Source organism: Theropithecus gelada, chromosome 6, assembly GCF_003255815.1.
Source record: "Theropithecus gelada isolate Dixy chromosome 6, Tgel_1.0, whole genome shotgun sequence".
Classification (NCBI taxonomy): Eukaryota; Metazoa; Chordata; class Mammalia; order Primates; family Cercopithecidae; genus Theropithecus; species Theropithecus gelada.
Window position 1 is genome coordinate 938,031 of NC_037673.1, and position 26,114 is coordinate 964,144.

Consider the following 26,114-nt stretch of genomic DNA (forward strand, 5'->3'; position numbering starts at 1 on the left):
CCACAAGAACTAACTTCAGCAAACATGAAACTTTACTATACACTGAGTCCAGCAGTTCTCTATCCATCTTTCTATTCCATTTCTCCCTCTCTGCCTCAACCTAGGGCAAGATAGGCTTGACCCAACGGGTCATGGCTCTGTACAATAATTTAGTCTTAAATAACTGAGATGCTAAGTATGTAAGAACACTCATGACTCAAAGGCTTGGGAAGGGCTCTTTAAATTTGCTCTTTTAATGCATAAATAAATCCATATTATGTATTACTTTCTGGAAAAGGGTTAAACTCAAACATCTGAAATACTTTCATTATACCAGGTCAAGAAAAATGCCACAGCCAGAAAAATTTATTTTAAAACAGAAACATACATTAAGCTTTAAAACAACCAACTCTCAAACAAAAGAGGAAAGAGCCTTTGATCCCAGAGTCCACGCGGAATGAATTCCGTATGTGTTTGAAATTCACATAAGGAGCACTTAGAAAACCACCTGAAATGGAACTCCCACAGCCCCCTTGCCTGTGAGGGCTCCCGCACCTGCCAGTGTGAGGACATGGCCGACCCCCGGACACTCGCGCGCCGGGAGCCACCACAGCTCAAGGTGACTGGCAGCGCCCAGCTCTGTGACCAAGACAGACGTTCACACATGGGGGCACCGTGAGCGCCACCAGCTCCAAATCTGATGTGAGGGACGTGGGAGATGTCTGAGAAATGTCCAAAGCGATTTTGGCAACACAGAAAATGCAATGTCTGGGAATTCCACCAAATGCTTCCAAAAATACTCATGGACAATTCAAGTTGCACATGGCCAGCGGCAGCCCGGGCGGCCTTCAGTCTGTGTGGGGCGCCCGTGTGGCCTTCTCCTCGTAGGACTCCCCGAACTCGTTCACTCTGCGTTTATCCACAGGATAAAGCCTACAACGACACAAATGAGCACATCAGCAAACCCCACTGCAGGGCCTATTTTCCTAAGAGGAGGACTTGGCATCCTTGATTTATTTTCCAGTGAGCGGCCACAGTGAGCAAATTAACTAAAAAGTCGATCCTCCGAAGTTTTACTGCCGAGGGCTGAGGAGGGATTTCTGAGTTGTGTTTTGTTCTGCATGGCCAGGCCAATGCACTGCTCTCTAGGAAAGGGAAGCTTGGCCAAATGGAGGACCCGGAGGCTGCACTGGCTGCCTTCTGGGAACTATGGAATCACGGAGACCTGCGCGATCAGAACAGGAACTGCCATGTTCAGGGAGCGCGTCTCCTCAGCTGTGAACACTTGGCAGGACACTGCCGCCACCTTTGATCCTGAGCCCCCGAGGCTTTGCCAACATCACCCCTACGTATGGATGAGGAAGCTGTGGCGTGAGGGGCAGCTCCACACAGCCACGAACAGTAGACGTACAGGGTTTCAGCTTAAAAACGGACCTGCTGCCCACCAAGGGCCCTGTGGTCCTGGCCAAACACCGTTTGCAGGTCTGGAACCAGAAACACACAGAGCCCGAGTGTAGCACAGTTTCAGGCATGCCCTGGGCCACCTGCAAGGACTTGGGAGCCACCTGAAGGGCTCACGGTTGAGATGGGACCCTGAAGAGTGACAATCACGCCAGGCGCAGCAGCTTCTGGGGCTCCATGGCTTGGACAACCTCAAGCTCTGCAGGGGGCAGGAGGCCAACTGGGGGATCTGAGAATGGTGAACGGGGGATGGGAACCAAGCCCCGTGTGAGCGTGAGTGTTGCTTACGGGGAAACAGCCCTTCCTGCTGAGACCCAGGCTGGAGCTCCAGTGCAGGGGCTGCACGAGACAGCAAGGGGGTGGGTGGGCAGCCGGCGGCCAGGCCTGGAGAGCTAGGCAAGGGCGGCCATGCGCCACTGTGTGGATGTGCCAACTGCACCTGAACAAAGAGTTAAAACAGGCCGAACAATGCCAGCCTCACGCTGGCCGGGACAGAGGCTCCGAAACACCCGGCGAAGCTGTGTGTGGAGACAGGCGGAGATGGGAGCACTGTGCTCCCCAAGGGCCGGCAGCCCAGACCGAGGCAGGACCCCCCAGGACGACCTGGGGGAAAAGGCTCTCTCTCCAGCACTAGGAGGATGCCCAGGCCTTGAGGGGGGCCATGGCCTGGGAAGGGCGCACGGAAGTGTCACAGCCATGGTGTATGAGTGGTGGCCTCCTGGTCGGGGCGGGGGGAGATAGGAAGAGGGATCTCGAGGGTCAGAGAAAGGACATAGCCAGGAGGCTCTGAGACACTTGGCAACAGGCCTTGGGGGTGACACACACTCCTTCCACCCCTGGACAAGGCCTGGGGCCGGGACTGGAGGTGAGGGCAGTGCTTGCAGTGGTCCGGATACAACCCTCCTGAGGGGAGCCCCAGATCCCTGGCTCCTACCCTGGCACAGCAGAGCTGAGGGAGCTCTTGCTGACTGAGAGGGCAGATGTCAGCCCTGGAGGGAAGCAGGAGGCCCGGGGCGGGACCTGAGCCTCTGCTTTTAGAAAATTCCGAGGCCCGGGGCGGGATCTGAGCCTCTGCGTTTAGAAAATTCCACAAAGCCTTTTCCTTAGCCGTCAGCCTTTGACCTGAAGGCCAAGCCGGGAGGTCAACACAATGTCATCTTCAGAGGCCCAGGTGGCTGGTTTAAGGGGTGTGGCCAATGTTGAGGTGAGCGCGCTCTCCAGTGACATTCTGCCCTGCAGGGACACACAGCCCAAGAGTGGCCCAGAGCCTGTTCCCGACGCTGGAGACCTGGACCCCAGGACTGCCAGCTGGACACCTCAAGGCTAGTGCCAAGTATGGATTAGTCGTGCTACGGTCTCTGTTCTGCTCAATAGCAATGACTGTGAATAAGTAAATAGCTTAAGGAGAGAAATTTGCTTTCAGTGGCTAATCAACAATTCACATAGAAATGAGCATTTCTAAAGCACAATGAGGAGACAGAGCTGCAACAGTTTCTTGCCAGGTCATATCATGGGCAACTGGAACCCAAGTTTAGGCAAGACAGGAAAAACCACCACCCGCAAATTATCTTTGCCTTCAAATGGACACACAGGCGCAGGGTGCCGTGAAAGCCGTCATTCTGTTCAGCAGCAGCGCCACGCCGCTGAGACGGACTAAGAGCTGAGTGTGCACAGCCGCACTCACCACCGCTGGTACAGGTAGACCAGGAACACCACGTCGTCCCGGAAGCAGGCCAGCCGGTGAGACGTGGGCATGGTGATGATGAAGGCAAAGACGTCATCAATGAAGGTGTTGAAAGCCTGCAGGGCCAGACGGGAGGAAGGTGAATCCCAGTTGCTGGGACTGGAATCCTATTGTTTCTGGTAACCTAACCAAGCAAATGGCTTTTGGCAGATACTTGGAACTAACTGGAACTCTTCACAGCAACAATGAAAAGAGCAGAAAGCCGGCAAGTGGAGACACAACGCTCTGTTCCCTCAGGGGTTCCCCACAGCCGCTGGCACCTGACACACTGCAGGTCTTGCCCAGGCTCCCACTCACATCGGGGAACCCAAAGAGAACAGCCTGAAACCAGAGCCAAGGGGAGAGCCAAGGGCAGAGCCGCCCGAGACAGAGCCAAGGGGAGAGCCAAGGGGAGAGCTGCCCGAGCATTGCCCTTTCCTCTGGGAGCTTGTACTTGACTTCAGAAAAGTGCAAATTACATCCCATTAACTCAGCTCCGCCTGCAATGCTGAGGCACTTCTAATCCCACAAGGAGCCAAGGGGGCCTCCACAGCTCTACCCGCGGGGAATGGCCACGGCCCACTGGGGCTTCCATTCCTGCCTGGGAGGCCTGAACCCACTGTCCCCAGGCACCGGTTACTGGGCCACAGGGGTCTGTGTCTTGACACACATGCTAAGAAACATAAAAACTAAAAAAAAACAAACCAAAACCAAATCTGTGACAAGTGAGAGAACCCCAGTCTTTCAGGGTCTGAAGTTCTCTACAGCTCTTCGCTTTTCTTAAAGGAGCCTCCTTAATATTTTTCAGTGGAAGGGATGGCTGCAGACGCACTCTGGGCAGAGACTGCCCCGGTAATGCTGGGGCTGGAAGACGCCCTCACTCATGCTCTGCTCAGTGAGAGGGGACTCCTCGGCAACTGTCACACTCACCTTGTAGGTGAATGCCTTCCAGGGCAGATGTGCCACTGACTTCAACTGAAACAGGAGAGACAGGCACAGGTCAGCTGCGGGCAGCACAGGAGACGGGGGCCGGGCCGCAGGCAGCACACATCACCTTACCTTGTAGTTCACAAAGAGCTGGGGCAGCATGAAGAGGAAGCCAAAGGCATAGACCCCTGCAGAGAGACAGACAGCACTCACCAGGCGTGGAGGGCCAGGCTGCCACGTCTGTGCATAGCGGGCAGAAAACAAGGTCTGCTATCCAGACAACTTCAGAGTCTGTCATTGTGTGAAGCAATTTTCTGGCTGGTAAGTTTATCAAGAGTCTGTGACAACTTTGGAGAGCAAAGCTCTTCTATTTATTAATCAGTGTAACTGCTGCCCATGGGGTCAAGTGAGTGAGGGCACTGGAGCACCCTGGGGCTGAGGACACGGCCTCCTGACCCACAAGGTCCTGCCCCAGGGGTCAAATGTGGGGCTCCAACCAGGTGTGGGACTCCCACCAGGGAGGACCGCAGTGCGGGACCCACCTGCTCTGCACCAGACAGGCCCTCGCCCTTAATGCTCACGGGACCACTTCCCAAAGAGACCACAAAGCTGTGATCAGGGCTGGTCTGGTGGGGCGGGGGAATGGACACAGCAGCCCATGCAGCTGAAGGTGCCACCTGGGGCAGGTGGGGGCAGGCGGGCCTCCCAGGACATGTGGCCCCGAGCACAGGGCCCTGCAGGGTCCCCACAGTGCATCGGCAGGAGAGCCTGGTGCTTCCATTTGCTCTAAGGAACCAGATGTGGATGGTGTTGTTTTAATGGTTACTTGTTTTCATGAAGAAAACAGACAACAGTCCCGTACCACACAACGCTGTTGTGATCAGCGACGCACATGGATACCAGGCGGCTGCACCACACAGCCTGGTGTGGAGTGGCTGCCGCATCTGGTGTAAGCACTCCCTGTCGCTTGTACAAGGACCTGTTTCTCAGAACCAGTCACTGTTGCGAAGCTACGCAGGGCTTTATCTGCTCACAGCCTGGGGGGAGCCCTGGACACCGCAGAGGCACCTGCCACACTGGGTTACAATGTGAGAACAATTAAATTGGTGCCTGCTGTAAATACTATTACTGAAGTAGGGAAGCACATGGACTCACCATTGACAAAGCTGTTGATTAACCAGGAGTACCAGCTGAAATGGAAAAAAAAAAAAGGAGAAGTCCCATTTCTTGCATAGCTTAGTATCTGTATTAGATTGACGAAAAATAATTCTTTCATTAAAAATTCTCTAAAAAAAAACCCCAGGTGTTCTCACTGCAGCTAGGCAGCCAAGAGCAGCAGTGCTGAGCCTGGTTCTCAAGCTGGAGACAGCGCTGAGCGCCCCCGCCTAGGCAGCAGAGGCCAGGGGCTCTGGGACCCCTCTCAGCTCAGGGCCAGCACCTTGCTCGGGCAGCAGAGGCCAGGGGCTCCGTCGCCTCTCGGCTCAAGGCCAGCATCCCACCCGGGCAACGGAGGCCAGGGGCTCCAGGACCCCTCTCAGCTCAGGGCCAAGCTTCCCATGAAGCCTGGTGGCCGGAGTCAGTCCTCTCAGCTACACCTTACCGGTGGGGGGACACTGAGGCCCAGAGCCCACCGTGCGCAGCTGCAGGGTCAGGATCCCTCCCAGGCACTCGCCCAAGTGCCCTGGCCCCTAGCTTGCCCTCCAGTCACACTCCGCTCTGGCTCAGTCATCCAAATGGCTTTCTCAGGGGAAAGACGGAGCAGGTGAAGCGTATGCAGCCTCCTACCTCTTATACTTGATATTCAGGAGGGAATACACAGCACCCCCGACACAGAGAGGGTACAGCAGGTATGACAAGTACTTCATGGCCTGCAGGGAACAAAGGGAGCTTCCAGTTAGAGGCCCAAACACCAGGCCTGTGTAAACGCACTGCATGGAGCTCACTACGACAGGGACAGACAGAACTCGGGGCGGCAGGGCTGCTCTGAAGGGGGCGGGCGGTGTGAGGGGCATACGTAGGGCTTCATGCACTCGCCACAGCCCAGGAGGCACAGCATGCGCCACAGCCCGGGTGTAACTACAGGCGCTAGTTAACAATAATAGATCAATTTGGGCTGGTCAAAACCAACCAATCCACAACAAATCAACAAACATAATGGAAAGACACCTGAAAAAACTGTCTACTAAGTAATGTAGTTACATCGCCAGCTGTATCTATTGATTTCAGCTTTACAACTCCATGAAAGTTAGATATAAGCTGGTGAACGTTAAACCAAACCAAAATCACTCCTGTGCAGAAATGTTCTTTTAACTTGAACTGAGACTTCCAGCTTCCCCAACAGCACTGTGCTTCTGGGGCCGATCCTCCAGGCCACCGAGCTGCCGAGGCCGTTACGGCCTTGGTGACAGCAAGTGCATTCCCAGCAACCACAGCAGACACCAAGGCCTGTGTCAGCTGCCTGGCAAATGTGACTTACAAACGATGAAAATACTCCTACTATACGGTGACACAGGCAGGCTGTGCCTGTAAGGACTGGAGAATGAGCGTCTCTGCAAGCCCCCGCCCTTCCCAGTAAGAAATTTGGGTTTTATGTGTTCACTCGGGATCCCTGCTCAAGGCGGGCTGACCCGTACTCCAAGGACACTTCCGCACTGAGCAGTGACAGCAAGAGCCCCGTCTTCGAGGATGTGGGATGTGCCTGGCATGCACGTGCCCTGAATCACATGTGACTTACCTGAGTATCGTACTCCTCGGTTTTCCTCTCAGATTCGCTGTAAGTGCCAAACTGTTGTGAAATTCAACACAGGGGATGTTAACAGACTCAGGGAGGATCTGAGCACAGGTGAGCTGTGACTAACGGGCGTCACACATGGCTGCAGAGCTGACCCAGGCCTCGCTACAGAGGGCGCTCAGGTCCCTACCGGCCGAGGAGAGGACCCAGAGGACAGGGATCTGCATGGACCCTTCCCACCTCACCCTGGCCCTGGGTCCCGCAGGCCTGAGCGGGGACAGCGCGGCCTCACTGCTGTTCCTCGTTGGGTGGCTCGGTTTTCAGTGCCGCTGCTTCACAGTGAGAACACTGCAGAGGGCACAGGCACAGCCGACAATGCTCTGAACCAGCCGGCCAGGAGTCACGGGGCCAGGCTGGAACACAGTGGCTGTGCTGTATCTGCTGGGCTTCCTGCCCTTCCTCTGCCCACAGCATGGAAAATCTCAGCCGTGACTGCTGAGGGCCCTGCCTCAATCAAGGTCCATCTGTGGGCATTGAGATTCAGCTCCAGCTCTGCCCCAGCCCTCATCTGCCTAGGGGCCTCATGAGCACCCAGGCACTGGGGCAGCCACAAGAGGCAGGGGTTCGCTCACTTGGGGATTGCCAGGACTGTACTGACCCCAGTCAGCACCAGCCTCGGGAGCGCGCTCTAGGCAAGGTGCCAAAACGAAGCACTCCCGCTGGCCGGCCAGCGTCCTTTCTCCCAGAGGCCGGCTCAGGCCCAGAAGCACTGCCATCGGCATCGAAGAGGGTCAGAACTAGGTACGTGACTGGGGAGTCCTCAGGCGAAGAGAGTGGCTGCGATCGGAAACCAGTGCTGCCTCCACCACGGAGGCTCCCGACAGAGGCCCACAGTGACTCATCCGCGGATGGCCACTTTACTCTGCGCGCAGGAGGCAAAACCACACTCTTCAGAGAGGGCGTGGGGTTCAGCCACTACAGTTAAATCCTACCTGAAATTCAGGTATCAGGCCTCTCCAAAGAATAGTCATCTTCAATGCCTTCTTCACTTTCCACAGCTGAGGGGAGAAATCTGGAAATAGTTCCTTTAATATTCCAAGGCCACAAGACCCCGAATGAATGACCCAGATGGTAACGGATAGGACCTGCCGCCCATGGCCCCGCCCAGCCCACTGTCCTCTTCCTGTCCCTCCCACAGCTCAGGGCAGAATGGTGGGGGCCGGACCTGGGCCTCTAACCCACACCCGGCAGGTATACCTGGTCAGGTGGGCTGCACAGCCACCGACCAGCAGACGACAAAACCAGCATGCAAGTGCGGTTCTCTAAACCACCCTGCCTGCACCCAAATTAGCCCCCACCTCCTTCTGCCTGGCACTTGGGCAGCCGTGGAGCCTGTTTCAGGACCTCTCTGAGAGCTGCCACCACCTGGCTGCATCCTTGGAAGGCATCGTTCACAGAGGACTGGTGCCTGAGCCGGGCGTGGCACTGTGACTCGTACCTATGGAGGACCCCGCCTGCGGTGCTCCAGCACCGTCTAATCCAGCTCCTCCTCACCAGGCATGACGGCCGTGCAGGCCCCCACCCACAAATGGGCCACCAACTGCGGGGCCCTCAGACTCTGGCTCCTGCCGGGGTGGCACAGAGCTCAGGGAGGAGCTAGGCGGGTGTCTGGGCCCTCTCACCCCGAAGGCCATCGGCCCCTCAAGTTTTGCTCCCAAGCTGGCCCTGCCCCATGAGGCTCCCTTTTGGCTGGCTTTTCTGAGCTCCGAACAGGGCTGGACCACAGGGCACCGAGTGATTTCCGTCACTGCCCACCTGGCCGCCGTGCTCAGCTCTGCAGCCACAGCACGAGCCTCTCAAGGCCCCACGGTTTATGCCTCTGCTTTGCGCGTGGTGGGATTTCTCAAACATGTAAACCACTCTGCTTGGTGGACAGGCCTCAGGAGCTGATGCCATCAGAACACCCATTTCCCTGCTCTCCACTTGTTCAAAGCCTTTATAGCCACCGCCTGCCATTCCACAGCTTCCAGAACACCGAGGCCGTCGGGAACAAGCACACAGGCTTCCACGGAAGGTCTCACACGCTGGGCCTGAAAGCCTTTCCCGAGTGTGCGGAGGCCCACGGACCTCAGACAGTTCAGGTCACTGCCCGGAACTCACCTCGATGGCGGCTCCAACGCCCGCCGGGACCAGCACCAGCAGGCTCGTCTGCTCGTCCAGCAGGAACAGGAAGATGACCACGGTGCTGAAGCAGCGCCAGAGCACTGGGGACAGGACGGTCGGGCTGGGAGGGGGTGCAGGGCAGACCCCGCCTGTGTGCCCCCAAGTCGCACACATACCCCCAGTCCCCCATCCCAACCCCTACGCCCGAGAAGCTTCACGTACTCCCCAGTCCATGTCCCCCTGTTTAAAAAGAACAGGGAAGTATCCAGCAGCCAGGAAAGTGTCTTGAAGGCTGCTGAACTAACAGCTGGCCCCACACCAGCTCCACAAACACGTGTCTGAGCCACACACACCAGCTCCACAAGCACGTGTCTGAGCCACACCTGCAAACGAGCACGGAGCGTGGGCAGAGGTCGGATGGCGGCCAGCACAGCTTAGATTCCAGGCAGGTCTTATGCTGGTTCTGTGATAAGCGCGTGGCTTTTCAAGTCCGGACTGGTTTCCTCCCCAGCCTGTACCTTAACAACCACTCCAGCTTATTCAACACGTCTTCCTCCTCCCGCAAACCCCCAGGGCAGGCAGGGGAAGCAGATCCATGGAGCCACACGACAAACAGTGCTCATGGCCACAGCGCTGTCTGCTGGCCACCCCAACCCGGGACGCCGGGAAAGGCATTAAGGGTTAGGAGACTCCACCACAGAGCACGGCAGGGCCCCCAGGCAGCCAGGGCCACCTGCTTGGGCATCTTTTCCACGTGAGAAAAACAACTTGTTTGGGTCTCTGATACTGGAGCCGAACACTCCTCATTCCTAACCAACAGGACTCACCCACTCCTCGTCCTCACACCGCCAACCCCTCACTGGAGCCGAACACTCCTACTAACCAACAGGACTCACCCACTCCTTGTCCTCACACCACCAACCCCTCGCCCCTGTCCAGACCGCCGCTCCCCACCCCACTGTGACAACCTCCACCCCTGCAAGGTCAGAAGGACCCTCACTCACTTGGGCCCCCTAACCACGGCAGGCACCCTTGGCCAGGAACATTGGTCCCAGATCTTGGCAGGCCTCCTGCCCGGGCTGCCTGGCCTCAGGGGTCCCTGACCGCCCTACCTAACAGCTGCACACTCCCTATCGCTGCCGGGCACAGCACCACGGGCCTATCAACTGCCATCACCTGGCAGGCCCCACACACCCAGGCCTGCGCTGGTCGGGGAAGGAAGACCCGCGGGAGGACGGGGCGAGGGAACTAAGACAGGGGATGTGAGGCCCCAGCCCCGCTCAGCGCCCGTGAGCAGCCGGGAGGGCTGGAGAGGTCCATGCTTCTCACTCCCCACAGCCCAGGTCCAAACCCCATGCACGCCAGAGTCCACAGCCAGGCCCTGAGCTATGCAGCCTCCGGCAGTCACACCACACGCATGCCACAGTTTGCAGCCAGGCCCTGAGCTGCGCAGCCTCTGGAGGCCCTGAGCCGCGCAGCCCCCGACAGTCCCACTGCAATTGCCGCAAAGGCTCTCTGGGTTTTACAGTGCCTGGTCTCAGAGGCTTCTCAAGAGCCAAGCACACACCCGGCGCTGTGTCTGCAGCCAGCAGTGAGGCGGGCAGCCCTCAACCGCAGGCTCCAGTGAGCATCCCCGGGGCAGAGGATCTGAGCAGGGCCACGCTCGGGGCGCCTACCTGCCTTGGTGGACATGCCGATCATGCTCTTCTTCTTCTTCCAGAAACTGATGTCATTTTTAAAGGCCAGGAAATCAAAGAGAAGCTAGAGAGAACACACACGACAGCAACTCACATCTCCTGCTGTTTCTATCTCCCGTGAGACAGAGATAGAGGCCTCACGTGTGACTGTGAGGCTGCAGTGTGCTCAGCCTCAGGACGCATCAGGACAGATGTCTACACTCGGGACCCGCACCTCCATGCACCTGGCCTGCCATGTCCTGTCAGAACCTAGAGTGCCCAGGCAGGCTTTGCAGGGGCCCTTCTGAAATAATGACTTGAATTGCTGGAAAGGCCCACAGACAATTGGAGGCTCTGGATTCCCCTGGACTGTGGGGCTGGCTGGGCGTCCCGACCCTGCTCTCGGGTTGTGGCTACTCAGGGCAGCCTCACCTCTCAACTGTGCTAGAAATGCAAGGGCTGGGCGTGGTGGCCCATGCCTGTGGTCCCGGCTACTGCAAGGCCAAGGCCAGAGGACTGCCTAAGCCCAGGGTTTTGAGACCAGCCTGGGCAACATAGTGAGACCTGTCTCCAAAAGAAAAAAAACTTAAAAAAAACCTAACCATGCATGAGCTCATCCTTAGAGACATCGACCTTTTAATAAAAATCATTTAATTCTCCAATGTGGCTTTAGAAAGTTTTAGCTTGATGGGCAGCCAAACTCCCAGGCACTCAGAACCAGCGCCAGCCGCACACCTGGGTGCCTCCTCACCCTTCCAGCCTAACCACAGGCCAGCCTACCAGCCACAGGATGGCTCTCCTCGAGCAGCTCAACTCCACGGGCGAAAATAAGAGCACAACAGCCTTGCTTTACCCATGGCTTGCTGTCACCCATGGAGCAGTGCGATGAGATATTCTGAGAGTGAGACCACTCCCATGTAACTTCATTACAGTGTACTGTCCTGTTTCTGTTACCAGTTATTATTGGTAATCTCTTACTGTGCTTAATTTATAAATTGAACTTTATCATAAGCATTATATAATATATATATTTATAAGAAAAATCAGTCTTTCTAGGTTTTGGTTTCAGGTATCCACTGAGGGTCTTTGAACATATCTCCTGAGGATAAGGGAGGACTACTGTATACACACTGGATGAGGATAAGGTACTACTGTATACACACCGGATGAGGATAAGAGACTGCTGTATACACACCAGATGAGGATGAGGTACTACTGTATACACACCGGATGAGGATAAGGGGGGACTACTGTATACACACTGGATGAGGATAAGGGGGAACTACTGTATACACACGAGATGAGGATAAGGGACTGCTGTATACACAATGGATGAGAATTAGGTACTACTGTATACACACCAGATGAGGATAAGGGAGGACTACTGTATACACACCGGATGAGGATAAGAGACTATTGTATACACACCGGATGAGGATGGGGGACTACTGCATACACACCGGATGAGGATGGGGGGGAACTACTGTATACACACCGGATGAGGATAAAGGGGGACTACTGTATACACACAGGACTTTTTACATTTAAAAATCAGTGTGTTAGAATTTGTACAAGTACTTTCTGCCAGAAGCTGCCCACCTCTGCATGGGCGTGCATGGGGTCGGGGCCCGGACAGGGGAGGGTGAGATGCCTGCACCTGTTCATCTCACTGGTGTGGACACTGCTCAGAGTACTCTGGATCCTTTTCAAAACCGCCCCCAAAGCCAGCACAGCACAGCCCAAGTCCCCAAGTCCCCAAGGCTGTGGACGGAGCTCTATGGTTCCTCCCTTTACAGAACTGGGAGAACTCGCCCACTGGGGCAATGGTCGCCAAGTGTCAGGAGCGCTGGCTGCTGAGCAATGGGAGCAGATGCTTGGGGCCACAGGGCTGGACGGCGCCCACAAACCCCAGGTCCAGGGCCCCTGCAGGAGGCCCGGGACCCAGGGAGTCTCCCCAGTGCCTGCGGCAAGCCCTCCTGGTGGACGACTCACGTGGAACGCTGCGACAAAGAAGGTCAGCGCCAGGAAGTATAAGTTGGTATCTACAAAAATTCCTTTCACCTCATCAGCATCTTTCTCTGAAAACCCTGCCAAGGAAAAAAAAACATACAATATAAAACAGGCAATATCAATCTTACCTAACATTACAAATACAGTTTTCAATATAAAAATTTAGGCCGGGCACAGTGGCTCATGCCTGTAATTCCAGCACTTTGGGAGTCTCAGGTGGGTGGATCACTTGAAGTCAGGAGTTTGAGACCAGCCTGGCCAACACGGTGAAACTCCATCTCTACTAAAGATACAAAAATTAGCTGGGCATGGTGGCACATGCCTGTAAATCCTAGCTACTGGAGGGACTGCGGCATGGGAATCGCTTGAATCCGGGGGGCGGAGGCTGAAGTAAGCAGAGATTGCGCCACTGCACTCCAGCATGGGCAACAGAGTGAGACTCTGTCTCAAAAATAAATAAATAAATAAATAAAAATCTCGTCAACAGTTAAGGTTCATTTGACCAAAATCATGGCATTTCACATATTATGTTCTTAATAAAGCCAATTTCCAGACAATCAACCAGGTCATCTCCAAGGAGAGAAGTGAGGCAGGTGCTGCTGAGCCTCCGATTCAACGTCTATGTGAGTATCTGCAGCAGGAGGCGTGGAGGCCTCGGCCTGTGTCAGGATTTGCACTCAGACGCCCGAGGGGCTCCAGGGCAGCCTCATCCTGACGCCGGCCGTGTGCAGCACGTACCGAACTGCTGCAGGGAGTACACGGCGTCCTGCATGTGGATCCAGAAGCGCAGCCGTCCCAGCGAGACCTTGTCGTAGGACACGGTGAGGGGCAGCTCGGTGGTGGAGCGGTTTATGACCTGATGAAGACAGCCACACTGAGGGCCCTGCCCTCACACCCTTGCGCCCAGCTGCTTGCAGCCCTCGTCAACCCTGCCATCCCCCTTCCCATCCTTGTGTGGCCCCATGTCAGACATGACGGGACCCAGCAGGTGTCCTGAGGTCCCTCCTTCTGTCACCACAGAACCCAGGCCCCAGCGTGCTGTGTCCCAGCACAGGGAGGTTCCCACCACCACCAGGACCCTGTGAGCTCAGCAGTGCTAGCACTGCCTGGGCTGTTCTGCTGCACATGCCCCTTCAATTTCAAGTGCACAAGTCCTGGTTCCCTGGAGGTGATGCTTGCCACCCATCTGCTAGGAATCCACGGCGCAGCATACAGCGCTGAGCTTGGCCTGCAGAGCGCTGGCTTGTCCTAAGAGTTGGGGACCACGGGACACGCACAGCCCTGCAGCACATGGGCAAAGTGCCCTCAGGGCCTAAAGCATGGAGCAGGCGGTGGCCATGAGGACAACAGAATGCAGAGCTAGCACAGGCAGTGGCATGGATGTGTGGGCCTCAGAACAATAAGCTTAGTCCTGCGGCCTGCCAGGGTCTCATGCACACAGGCTGCAGGCCAGGTCCCAGGGCACCGAGGTAGGAGGGTAAGGAACGGGTTCACAGGGGCAAGCCCACACCCTACAGCACATGCACAGTGACCACACCCGGTGAGCGCCGCCCCCCACATGCCGGAACGTCCAGCGAGGGCTGTGCTCTACTCCACCTGCCCTGCCTCACGCCCTGACCCGCCATGGCGGGCACTGCTGGTGTCAAGGGTGTGGTGGAGTCAGAGCCACAACCAGCAGGTGCCAGGTTGTCCTGAGAGCAGCTGTCAGGGCGCCCCACGCAGCCAAGTGGCATCAGTGCACGTGGACGGTGGCCTCCAGGCACCCCTCGAGCTGCCAAGCGTGTCTGAAGGGTGTCACTGCCTGCTCCATCTGGCAGTGCTGGGCCCAGCCACAGAAGGTGCTGACTTCCTGCGCCTGCTGCGTCCCAGCTGCCTGCTTCCTCTCTTAAGACAGCACCTCTCAAATCTGGCCCCAAGTGAGACACAGCAACAGAGACACAGCACATGAGAGACCGGGATTCAGGGAAGCTGCTGTCGGCACGTGTCTCCATAACTACTGCAGCGCGGGCCACCACCGGCACAGCTGTGCCACAAAGCCTGCCCCGGGCCTCTAACAGACAGATCTGCAGACACACACAGGGCAGCCTTCTGCAGCCGCCTGCCCCTTCCACCGTCTTTTGAACGCCTGCAAGGAGTCAGCAGCATGAGGCCTCACAAGAGGGGACCACGGGCTGGTGCCACAGCTCACACAACTCCGTATGGGACATTTTAGCAGAAGCTGTTGTCCTGAGGTTTGTCAGCGGCACACCAGCAAACTCCAGCCAACAGAGAAAGGCACTGGAATTGCAGGGCTGACAGAGAAACTGTTCAGGGAGAGGCTGGAACACCAGACCTGCTCGCCAGTCACTGCCTGTCCGGCCCCCAGTCTGCAGGTTGTATAGGAGCAATCGGTGACCCCAGAAGTGAAGGAGGCAGTGTTAGGGACCACAAGGGGTCTGAGGGAACAGCTGTACAGAGCGACGGTTCTGAGAGCCATAGTCAGCAGGAGGCAGCAGGGCCTGGGCAGAGATCAAAGCAGTCAGGAGGCTGCGCCCCCATTTCCCAGCTGCACCCACCCCCCCAGCAAGCTCCCTGCTCTCCAGGTGCCCACTCCCCAATTTCCCAGCTGTACCCCCTAGCAAGCTCCCTGCTCTCCAGGTGCCCACTCCGCAATTTCCCAGCTGTACCCCCTAGCAAGCTCCCTGCTCTCCAGGTGCCCACTCCCCAATTTCCCAGCTGTACCCCCTAGCAAGCTCCCTGCTCTGCAGGTGCCCGCTCCCCAATTTCCCAGCTGTACCCCCAACAAGCTCCCTGCTCTCCAGGTGCCCCCTCCCCCGTTTCCCAGCTGCACCCCCAGCAAGCTCCCTGCTCTCCAGGTGCCCACTCCCCCATTTCCCAGCTGTACCCACCCCCCCAGCAAGCTCCCTGCTCTCCAGGTGCCCACTCCCCCGTTTCCTAGCTGTACCCCCAGCAAGCTCCCTGCTCTCCCCAGGACTGTTTCCTCATCAACAAAAATGGGGAGAGGGCCTGCCTCAGAGCTGCCGAAAGCCGTAAGTGAAGCGGCCTGGCTCCTACTGGGTGGTCTAGAGTGACAGCGACAGCTTGCAGGGAGGCAAGGCAGAGCAGTGATCTTGCAGGGCCCCAGCTGAGCGTTCACCTCTGAACCCCAAATAACCTCATCCGTGCAACGATGCCACAGCTCCCAGCACGATTACAGAAAGTTCACAGAGTGCTTAGCACAGTGCCGCATGTGCAGCAAGGGACATTAAATATTAACCGCTTCTGTGAGTCTTGACACTGGCCAAAGGGTAGCCACATTTCATCTCCCCTCAAAGCAACCCTGGGAAAGCAAGCGCCATCACTGCCCGTAACCACATGGCGCCAGAGCCCAGAGTGCAGCCACTCCCCTCCCACACAGGCCTTCCGCCCTGCCAGGGGTCACCCCCAGAGCTGAGGAAGGCTGTCACCCGCTCCTCTGGCCGCCTGTGCAGGACTAGCCCTGGCGGGGAAAGCAGGAGTTTGCTCAGGACACTCTGAATTAATCTACATGGCACACCAAGAGCTCACACGCAGACGCTGTTTCACACAGCGCTCAGGTGCCTGCCCTCTAAGCGCTGCATAAACAATCTTTCAGGGGCCTTTCACCAGCGACAATCCAGAGGCTCAGGAGGACCCCACGTCCAGTCAACAGCAAACCCAGCGCACCACCAGGGCCGCCCCCCGTCACAGCCCTCGCACGCCCGAAGGCAGTGCTTCCCAGCACAGGTAAAAGCTCTGTGCTAAATGTCAGCAATGGCCCTGTCCATTAGGGTGCTGGGGCTGCGGGGCCAGTCTTGGGATCAGTCTCGCCAGCTGCACAACCAGTGGGCAGAGGCGTCACTCACCATCAGGTCCTTCACACGGTTGCTGAGCTGGTCGATGAACAGGATGGGCAGGTAATGCACGGTCTTCCCCAGTTGGATCCTGGGATTAAAGCACAACTTTCCAAAATCAGTCCAAGGTTTTTCCCTTTCAATGAACCAATACATCCAGGCACTGGGTTTACCCCAGAGAAGTCCCCCCAGCACCACCCTCAGCTGCTTCTCAGTCACAATGACCCCAGGGCACAGCCTCCCCAAACAGAATCAGAGAGCCGGACAACATATGCACGCTTCTAAGACCCACTCCCCAGGAAGTGATGGCCACAGGTGGGAAAATGCCTCCACGGCCACTAGGGGGAACTACAGGGACATGGCCGTACAGCAGAGCCCAGGGCCCTCTGTGCACGGACATGGAGCAATCCCAGGACGTGGCCGCTACACTTGGAAGGGCGAGTCACCTGCAGCCACCTAGGAGACGGAGCTGTGGTGTGGGAGTTGGGGGGGATCCCCAACACATGGGAGACACGGGGTGAGCTCAGGTGGCCAAACACGTAAATTCCAATAATTGTATTTAATTGATGGCAAGTTACACTAAAGTAATAATCTAAAGGTTAACTTTTAGGTAAATCTAAATGAGTCAAGTTAAAAAATCACAAGGGCAGCAAAGCAACACATTCCCGTGAGCGCCTTCCATTTTCTCTCCATGGAAGCCAGGAGCAAAGCGCAGGATGCTCCGGCTTGAATTCCCTTCTTCTCCCTTCCAGCCCTCTGGTAGCAGCACAACCTCAAGGAGGAAGTGGGAAGGGCTGGGCCCGGGCAGCGAGGGCCTCGGCACAGAGGGGGAAGAGCTGGGCCCGGGCAGCGAGGGCCTCGGCACAGAGGGGGAAGGGCTGGGCGAGGGCAGCGAGGGCCTCGGCACAGAGGGGACTCCAGGATGCAGGGGCAGCCCGCTGGCGGGTTCTGGCCAGCCAGGGTCCCAGCACCCTCCCGCCGGCGCTCCAGCTCTGGGGCCCCACTTACATCTTCATGTACCGATGCACATCGGCAGGCAGGGAAGACCCGTCGAAAACAAAGTTGTCTGCCATCACATTCAGCGCCAGCCGCGGTCTCCAGTGGGACACTGGCTCATCCAGTGCGCTTGTCGGCTTCTTCTCTGCCTCAAGCTGCTGCTAAGTGAGGAAAACAGAGGCCAATGCTAGGACAGAAAACCGTGCCCGGGACAGCAGGGTCAGCACCCTAACCTGTGAACAGACAGCCATGCACGGGCACAACTGGGGGAGAGCCTAGCAGAGAGGGCACAGTGGCCCCCCGGCTGCCAATTCCCCCAGACTCTCACCAAACACCCCCAATCCTTATCAACATGGAAGCCTGGGCATGCTGCTTTGCAACATGTGGTCACGGATCTCACCAATTCCTTTTCTGGGGTTCTCAAACTAAGTGGGCCCACTTCTCAGAAGCTGAGAGGGTGAGAGCCCCCTGACTTTGGCAGAAGACTGTGCAAGTCCAGAGCTCACACAGCCCAGTGGCTGTAAGGAGACTGAGAGGGAGATGGCTTCTAAAACCAAGCATGTGGGGCTGCCTAAAGGAGGAGACACACTGAGGACTATGCACGGCTCTTAAATGAAGTTAAACTTCAAAGGCACACTGACTGACAGGGAAATCTTAGCTCGTTTCAGATCTGATACATCCTAGGAAACACTATGATCTTACCCATTTCCTACCTAAAGATACAGTTTAGCAATAATTTACATTACAACTGGTTTTTCACACCTCGTCATATTTGCTACCTGGAAGGGAGGCTCCCTGCGCTACATGCTATGTACCCATCACCCCACCCACTTTTCAGGACACCGGTGAGGAGGGACGCGGGCCCCGGATGAGGGGGACACGGAGAGGGGCAGGTGCGGGATGTTCCTAAGGAGACACAGATACAAACTGGGGAGAGGCAGGAGCAGGTACTGGCAGGGCTTTCAAAACCACATGAACCCCGAGACACCTCTCTTTCTCTGTCTGGAACAATTTCACAGCCTCTTCCTGGAAAGCTGCCATCTTTCTTGTTTTGTAAACTTTTTTTCTGAGGCAGAGTCTCCCTCAGTCGCCCAGGCTGGAATGCAGTGGCGCCATCTCACCTTAAGGGTTCAAACGATTCTCCCGCCTCAGCCTCCCGAGTAGCTGGGATTACAGGCACACGCCATCACGCCCGGCTAATTTTGTATTTTTAGTAGAGACGGGGTTCGCCATGTTAGCTAGGCTAGTCTCGAACTCCTGACTTCAGGTGATCCACCCACCTCAGCCTTCCAAAGTGCTGGGATTACGGGCATGAGCCACAGCGCCCAGCCTTGTTTTACAAATTATCTCACTTTTCACTCAACACAAAGGTGGGTATCAGAATTCCCCTGCTTTATCCTTGGCCTGTGTTCATGATCACTTAAGTGACTTCCAGTTTTTATTTGCACATGCACCTTTCTACAGATGTACAAACTACAACTCGTATCTCTACCTTTTCCAGCAGCTCCAGTTATGTTCTTAGAATAAACATCTAGGAATAGTCCAGTCCTACAGAATGCAGAATGAGCCCAGCTCTCATCCCCAGAGCTCCTGGTGAGAAGCTGCAGGCCAGCTCTGCAGGACCAGCGCTCCATCCCACCAGGTGCAGCAGGTGCCTCCAGACGCTGAGAGGGCCCACTCCTGAGGGACTCTGCATAGAGAATGCCAGCGACCACTTCAACTGTCCCTAATTTTAGATAAAACTTGTCTGCAAACTCATGGATATGACTCAGCTGAAAGTCAGAAATGCATGCCAGTAACATTCCAATGGCTTTACTCCCAACAAAGTCACTGGAGCCCTAGACATCTCCTGCCTGTGTGGAGACAGACACGTCCGTTCTGACGGGGCGGCACAGCCTGTTGTCAGTAACCCACAAAGACCCTCACCTGTGCATCAGACTCCCCAGTGAGCAGGTTGATTTCTTCCGGCTTGGGGACCATGTAGGTGGTCAGAGGACTGACCAGGTGCACCTGCTTCCCGTCGTGCCACGGCAGGACCCCAGCGTGATGGAGGAAGATGTAGGCATACAGCGTCCCATTGTTTCTCGTTTTCTTTGGTACAGAAACATTAACTGTCCTGAAACAGAACAACCATTTACACCACATACGTATTACATTCTGTCTCTAGAAACTATTCAAATACCTTTACAGAGCTGTTTCAATAAATTAATTTCAGCTCAGAAGTACTAAATATGAAACCCACCTGCCCGGGGCTTTACGAGTCCTGGGTGTGTGTGTCCTGAGAACTCGGCACAGGTGTGGGCGCCTACAGCTGAAAGCAAGAGGGCCCGCACTTCCTGCCTCCATCTCGGGAGGCTGAGAGGTCAATGACCCGCCTGAGGCTACAGGGCTGAAGCAGCCAGCTGGACACCAGCTGACCACACACACTGAATCCCAGAACTCTGAAGCGAAGGGCAGCAGCCGCGAGGGCTCCGTACGCCCGCTACTGGAGTCTCAGAAATTTAATGTGGGTAGTTTTTTTGGGTGTTGCATTTTTAAAGATAAAAAGATGATCAGTCACAAAGGACTGACTTTCAAGCCTGTCTGCCCTGACTGCGCGGCCTCCAGTGCAAGCTGAGGAAAGGCCCGGTGAGCTGCTACAACTGTAGGCCTCGGACCAGGCGCTTGGCTCTTCACCTGCACGCTAGAGTCCGACGTCCACACTACAACCCCGTGGAAAACCTCACATGCCACCTGTTTATGGTTACACGGTTTATGGTTTATGGTTCCTCTTTATAAAAAAGTCTTTTTTTTTTTTTTTTTGAGACTGTCTTGCACTGTCACCCTGGCTGAAGAGCAATGGCGCAATCTCGGCTCACTGCAAACTCCGCCTCCCAGGTTCACGCGATTCTCCTGCCTCCGCCTCCCAAGTAGCTGGGATTAAAGGCGCACACCACTACACCAGGCTAATTTTTTCTATTTTTAGTAGAGACGGGGTTTCACTATGTTGGCCAGGCTGGTCTTGAACTTGTGACTTTGTGATCCACCTGCCCGGCCTAAAAGTCTTTTTTTGAGACAAGGTCTCGCTGTCACCAGGCTGAAACTGCAGGGGGTGCAATCATAGCTCACTGCATCCTCAACCTCCTGAGCTCAAGGGACCTCCCGCCTCAGTCTCCCGAGTAGCTGGGACTACAGGTGTGCGTGCCACCACGCCCGGCTAACTTTGAAAATTGTTGTAGAGCTGGGGTTTTGTCACATTGCCTAGGCTGGTCTCGAACCGCTGGGCTCAAGTGATCCTCCCGCCTCGGCCTCCCAAACTGCTGGGATTATAGGCGTGAGTCACTGTGCCTGGTCTCTCCTTAAAAACCTTATGGTTGGCCAGGTGCGGCGGCTCACGCCTGTAATCCCAGCACTTTGGGAGGCTGAGGCAGGTGGATCACGAGATCAGGAGTTTGAGACCAGCCTGGCCAACATGGTGAACCCGTCTCTACTAAAAATACAAAAATTAGCCAGGCGTGGTGGCAGGCACCTGTAGTCTCAGTTACTTTGGAGGCTGAGGCAGGAGAATCACTTGAACCCAGGAGCCGGAGGTTGCAGTGAGCAGAGATCACGCCACTGCACTCCAGCCTGGCAACAGAGCGAGACTCCATCTCAAAAAAAAAAAAAAAAAAAATCTTATGGCCAAAGTTCTAATGAGAAACACAAAGGCATCTACGGCTCCTCACTACCCAAGAAAGAATCCGTCTCCACCAGGACATCTTAACAGTCTCTCTTTAGGCGGGGGTGCAGGGCTGTGTATCTCTGATGGAACGTGCACTCAGAGACACTTGAGGTGGGGCTGTGTCAGAGTGCTCATTCTCCCCGCTACCTCCAGGCTGACACTGTGCCAGGTCAAATGGAAAACCTCACTAGCTGTCCTTGATAACTGGTCCAGGGCCCAGCATGGAAGATGCAGTATTCATGTCTGGGAAATTAAACCCAATGCAGATGAATCCTGAGCATTTTTGAAAGGTGTGGGCAGCTACAACCGACTGGTGACCAAACCAGCACTTCTGGCCTCTATTTCATGGAGGCAGAGAGAGGGCAGCAACTGGCTTGAGATCACAGGCCCAAAGAGGCCAGGCAGAAACCGCCTTGCCAATGCCTCCAGCTACCCACAGGGACTGGCCGCCTCGAGGGCGTGGAGTCCAGCTAGAGTCTCAAGCTTTCATTATTCTCTCCTCAGATACCTCCCAGGCAATGAAGGGAAATGGTTGACTTGTGAGAAGCAAATCACAGTTAAAATTATTCAATTAAAAAAAATTAGGCCATATGTTAGATGTAGTTTTTAAGTTACTCTACATATTTGGACACTGATCTATTCTAACGTCACATGTCACTTAATTATGATTTTCTACAAAATTGCTTCCTCCATCCCCATCCCTTTTCCTTCACAAGTAACTTAAGCGAACTACTTCCACCAGGAAAAGACAAGTCGGCCCCGGGTAGTGAAACTACAGAGCTGTCCGCTCTCAACTGGTTCAAGCGTGGCCCCTGCTCCTTCGGAGCCTCCCCGCCGCAGGACATCACACTGCCATCAGACTCTGCTGAGAGCTACCTCCCAAACGACATTCATCACCTGTCACCTTCCAGGTTGAATGTTTACAGGCCACGCATAGGCCTCCACTTACGATATTCTACTACTTCGAGACATTCGGTAAGACTAGTTCTCTAAGGTAAACACGTTAGGTACAGAAAGCTAACTTTCAAACGACCTGAACACAAGTAATGTTTTCCCTTTCACTGGCATTTTGCCCTACAACCATACCTTTCAAATTTGGACTCCACATCAAAGTCTTCCACATTCAAGACCAGGTCGATGTTATTCTCAGTACCCAGGTGGGACCTCGTCGTGGTGTATACGCTCAGCTGGAAAGGAGGGGGCGCCGAGAGTCAGCCCGGCCAGGCCCTGGCAGGGCGCACACGCACCCCACGGCCAGTCAGAGGGCGGAAGACCTGGCCGCTGGGGAACCAGGAAAGGTTCCATCTCGACTCGCGCGGCCACAGCTCCGAACTAAGACGCGACGGCGGCGTCTAGGGCCTGGAGGAGTGGCCCCCACTCCAACCCGCCCGGCCCCCGGCCCCCAACCCCCAACCCCCAACCCCGCGGACGCTCACCTGCAGCTTGGGCCGCCGTGCCAGGTAGGGCTGGATGCAGTTGGCGTCGCCGGAGCACGGGCGGGTGTAGACGATGCCGTACATGACCCAGCAGGTGTGCACCACGTAGACCACGAACACGCCCACCACCAGGCTGGTGAAGGAGCTGCGGCCGCTCCACATGGCTGCCCCGCGCCCGGCGCCCCCGGCCCGCCCGCCTCTCAGCCGCGGGCCCCGCCCGCCCGGCACCCAGCCCGCCGCTCCGGCCTCCGCCGCTCACTGGAGAGCCGCAGCGCGCCGCCGCCACCGCCGCGGGGGAACGAATGCGCCGCGCGCCGCAGACCGCCGGCCGCCCCGCATACTCCGGCCCCGCTCCGACCTGGCGCCGCGGGATTCGCCGGCGCCGCGCGCCGCTTCCGGGCCCCGCCGCCTGCCGGAAGTGGACACGCCGCGCGGCTCCCTGGGAAGCGGAGTCTCGGCCGCCGCCGCGCACGCGCGTCCGGGATGCGGCGCGTGTGTGACGTCACCAGCCCGCGCCACCCTCCGGATGTGCCTCCCAGGGGCCCAGGAGCTCCGCTGTTGGGGCCTCAGAGGGTGTTCGCGGGGCGCCGGGGAAGGCTAGGGCTTCGGGGTTCCCGGGACGCCGCCCCCAACCGACCACGCCTGCCAGACCACCAAGTGGGGGCCGTGTCGGGGAGCCTGGTGGAAGGCGGTACGGGAATTCCGGCACTGAGCCTGCAACCGTTTTAGTCCACGGCTGTCAAAATCTAAAGGGAAGAAAAACGAAATGCTCAGAACCCTCACCCTCACAGAAGCTGAGCACCTCATCCCGTCTGTGGATTTTTTCCCCAGTACAAGCCCATTGTGGGGACAGGCGCTTTTGAAGGAAGAATTCAAATTCCCAGGCTGAAGTGGCTCCTCACAGCCTTGAACCTGACCCCCAGCTTCCCGCTAAAGCCAGGCGTGCCCAGCACGGCGAGGTCAGCAGCGGCCCCTCGGAGGGCGGCCGTGGGAGGCCAGTGGGAGGCCCTCGGGCAGCCGGTGAATGGGCCGACGACCTCCCCGACTCCGTGAGAAGCGCTCAGTCCGTGCCCTTCAGGTACTGGAGCGGCTCCTGCCCTTTGGCCAGTTCTCTGGAAGGTCGTTTCATTTTCTGTGTCTGCCACACGCGCACCACAAGCGCACCACAATCGAAAACCTTGTTCGACATTTCTAGAAAGAGTAGATGCTACTGAAGACCCAATAGATTGCTGAGGGTTTTCGGAGCAGGGACAATTGCATCAGAGTGCTAGGCTCCGGGGTGAACTCAGGATTTGGCTGACTGGCGGATGGGACAATGATTGGTGCCGAGACTGGGCCGGAGAAGGAGGCCTGTCCAGAGCAGGCACCCGAGGCCGCGTGCAGGGGCAGTCCTGGGCCACCAACCCTTGGAAGCTGGGCCAGGAGCTTCGGAGCCATTCGAGTCTTTTTTTCGCCCCTCTCACTCTCATGCACCTAGTTACCTTCCCCACAGAGTCCTCTCACTGCGCGATTTTCGTCTACCGCTGCAGTGGTGTCTGACTACACCCAGTGCCTCTATCCTTCCCCCTTCAGTCTGTTCTCGCTTCTTGGCAAACCTGTCCTTGGAAAGCCCTCTGCTGACTCCAGTTACCCTGATCAAATGCATCCTCCTCGACGGGCTTGTGAGCGGTTTGCAGGGTGGCCCAAGAGGCATCACGCCTTGCTCTTCAGCCACTTTTGGGGCCCCCTACAGGGCCAAGCATCCCACACCGGCAGCAGGTGCTGGTCCTGCCACAGTCTGTGCAACATGTGAATGAAGGCTGTAGTCCTGTGGTCTGCGGGAGGCAAATTCCAACTCCAGCTGTCAAACATAAAGGGACTGGCAGGCTATCCAGGGTGGATGTCTCATGGCATCCAAGGCAGGGACCTAGCCAGGCCTCGGGAAAGAGCTACAAACCGAGGAGCTCTGGGGTGTGGCTTCATCTCCCTCTCCCTACCACCCTACCCCCATCTCTCTGTGTTCCTCAGATGCCTCATTTTCCTGTCAGGCACCTGGCCAGCTCTAGGAGCTGGAATCAGGTTGGTACCTTCTTGGTCAGTGTCCATCCCTAGTGTCATCCACAGTGGCCAACGGAAGGGGTGGCTGGTGGTGCAGGACATTTGCCATCTTGGGAAAGATCACAGAGGAAGGGCCTCTTTAGCTGAGCAGACGAGGTTCTGCAGTGGTCTGGACACATTTGCACACTCGTGGGCATCCCCTGCCCTGTTGAGCAGACGGGGTTCTGCAGTGGTCTGGACACGTTTGCATACTCTGGGCATCCCCCTGCCCTGTTGAGAAACCACATGAGGAAAGGGGACCCTTGCACCTGTCGCCTCCCCACTCTGACCGCCAGAGGCTGGGCTGCCAGCCAGCCGTGCCAGCATGTGACAGCACTTGACGGAAAGTCCCTGGAAAGGATGTGGATCATTGCAGAACTCCCTCGAGAAAGCGCCAGAGGAGGACCCCATTCAGCACCCCGCAGAACTCCTCAAACTCCTGCGTCCCCCTCAACACTCCCCGAGTGTGGTGGCTGCTTCTATCTCCCCAGGCTTAGCTGGCCTGGGTCTTGAAGGCCTCTCCTCCCGCTGTCCCCACGCAGCACCCTCTCGGCCACTGCACAGCTGGATGCAGTGAAGGCCAGGCAGCTGTGGCTGCTTGGGGAACAGGAGCTGCTTGACCCTGTTCTGCTGACTTTGTTGGCCTCATTCCCGTGGAGAGCCAAGGTTACCACATCCCTGAAGCTACGGCTTGCTTTCTAGGCCTGGGGGAGTCACATCTTGCATTTGTACTCACTGAGCTCCAAGTCTATGGTTAGAGAATTTATCAACGTTTTAAAATGCTTTTATCAATTCCATCATTTGAGGGCCCTCCAGCAAGGAACGTGTTAGTACATGGAGGGCCTGGAATGTTCTAGAAAGCTCACATGAAGAGCTGGCCCTTGCTGTCCTTATTCATTGAGGACTCCAATGGCCACTCAGGATGACAGGAAATGCAGGCTCCAAGAGATTTGGTTCCTTTGTGAGGCCCTCGGGCAGTGGTCAGACACGAAGGAAATAGGAATGGCACCCGCAAACCGCACTTCTCCCTACAGGCCATAGCTGCTGTGCAGCCTTGGGAGGTGGGTGGAGGGAAGAGGAGGGCATCTGAATGTGGATACTCCCTGCTGTGAGGGCTGTGGGGTGTCCTCAGACTGGAGCCCGGCCCCAGGCTCAGCTCAGCTGAGGGACCTCACACCCAGGCTTTTCTGGGAAGGAAGGTTTTGGATCTCCTGCCTCTCTGTATTCATTGACGCTGGGTTTCTCTCTCTTCCGCGCATTCTAACATCTGCAAGATTTTTTTTTTTTTTTTTTTTTTGAAACGGAGTCTCGCTCTGTCCCCCAGGCTGGAGTGCAGTGGCATGATCTCAGCTCACTGCAAGCTCCGCCTCCTGGGTTCACACCAT

At 56.4% G+C, this 26,114-nt stretch overlaps 1 protein-coding gene and 1 pseudogene across 2 annotated transcripts; one reads left to right on the top strand and one right to left on the bottom strand.

Annotated features, from left to right (window-relative positions):
• Positions 1-213: 213 nt before the first annotated feature.
• Positions 214-23,073, bottom strand: CLPTM1L (CLPTM1 like). Of its 2 annotated transcripts, none has more exons than XM_025387669.1 (17): positions 22,654-23,073; positions 22,304-22,404; positions 19,444-19,633; positions 17,530-17,678; positions 16,534-16,612; positions 13,409-13,526; positions 12,653-12,747; positions 10,661-10,745; positions 8,982-9,085; positions 7,814-7,879; positions 6,825-6,875; positions 5,876-5,958; positions 5,246-5,280; positions 4,223-4,278; positions 4,094-4,138; positions 3,125-3,240; positions 214-912 (listed from the first exon to the last, which is right to left on the bottom strand). In XM_025387669.1, the coding sequence occupies exons 1-17, from the start codon at positions 22,813-22,815 to the stop codon at positions 828-830; spliced, it is 1,620 nt and encodes a 539-aa protein (XP_025243454.1). In that variant the 5' UTR covers positions 22,816-23,073; the 3' UTR covers positions 214-827. The 2 variants fall into 2 exon arrangements, with proteins under 2 accessions (XP_025243454.1, XP_025243457.1); XM_025387672.1 differs by having other exon boundaries at positions 17,530-17,675; positions 22,654-23,044.
• Positions 23,074-24,445: 1,372 nt separating this feature from the next.
• Positions 24,446-25,070, top strand: LOC112625876 (annotated as a pseudogene).
• The last annotated feature ends 1,044 nt before the right edge of the window (positions 25,071-26,114 follow it).

What these genes read in the sequence shown, in the direction of transcription:
- CLPTM1L (XM_025387669.1), bottom strand. Translation starts at nt 22,815, where the DNA reads ATGTGGAGCGGCCGCAGCTCCTTCACCAGCCTGGTGGTGGGCGTGTTC. An exon ending in CTGGGGAGTCTGATGCACAG is followed by an intron (nt 17,679 to 19,443) that starts GTGAGGGTCTTT and finishes TTCCTCACTTAG; the next exon opens with CAGCAGCTTGAGGCAGAGAA. An exon ending in GGAAGGCATTCACCTACAAG is followed by an intron (nt 3,241 to 4,093) that starts GTGAGTGTGACA and finishes CTGGCCCTGCAG; the next exon opens with GCTTTCAACACCTTCATTGA.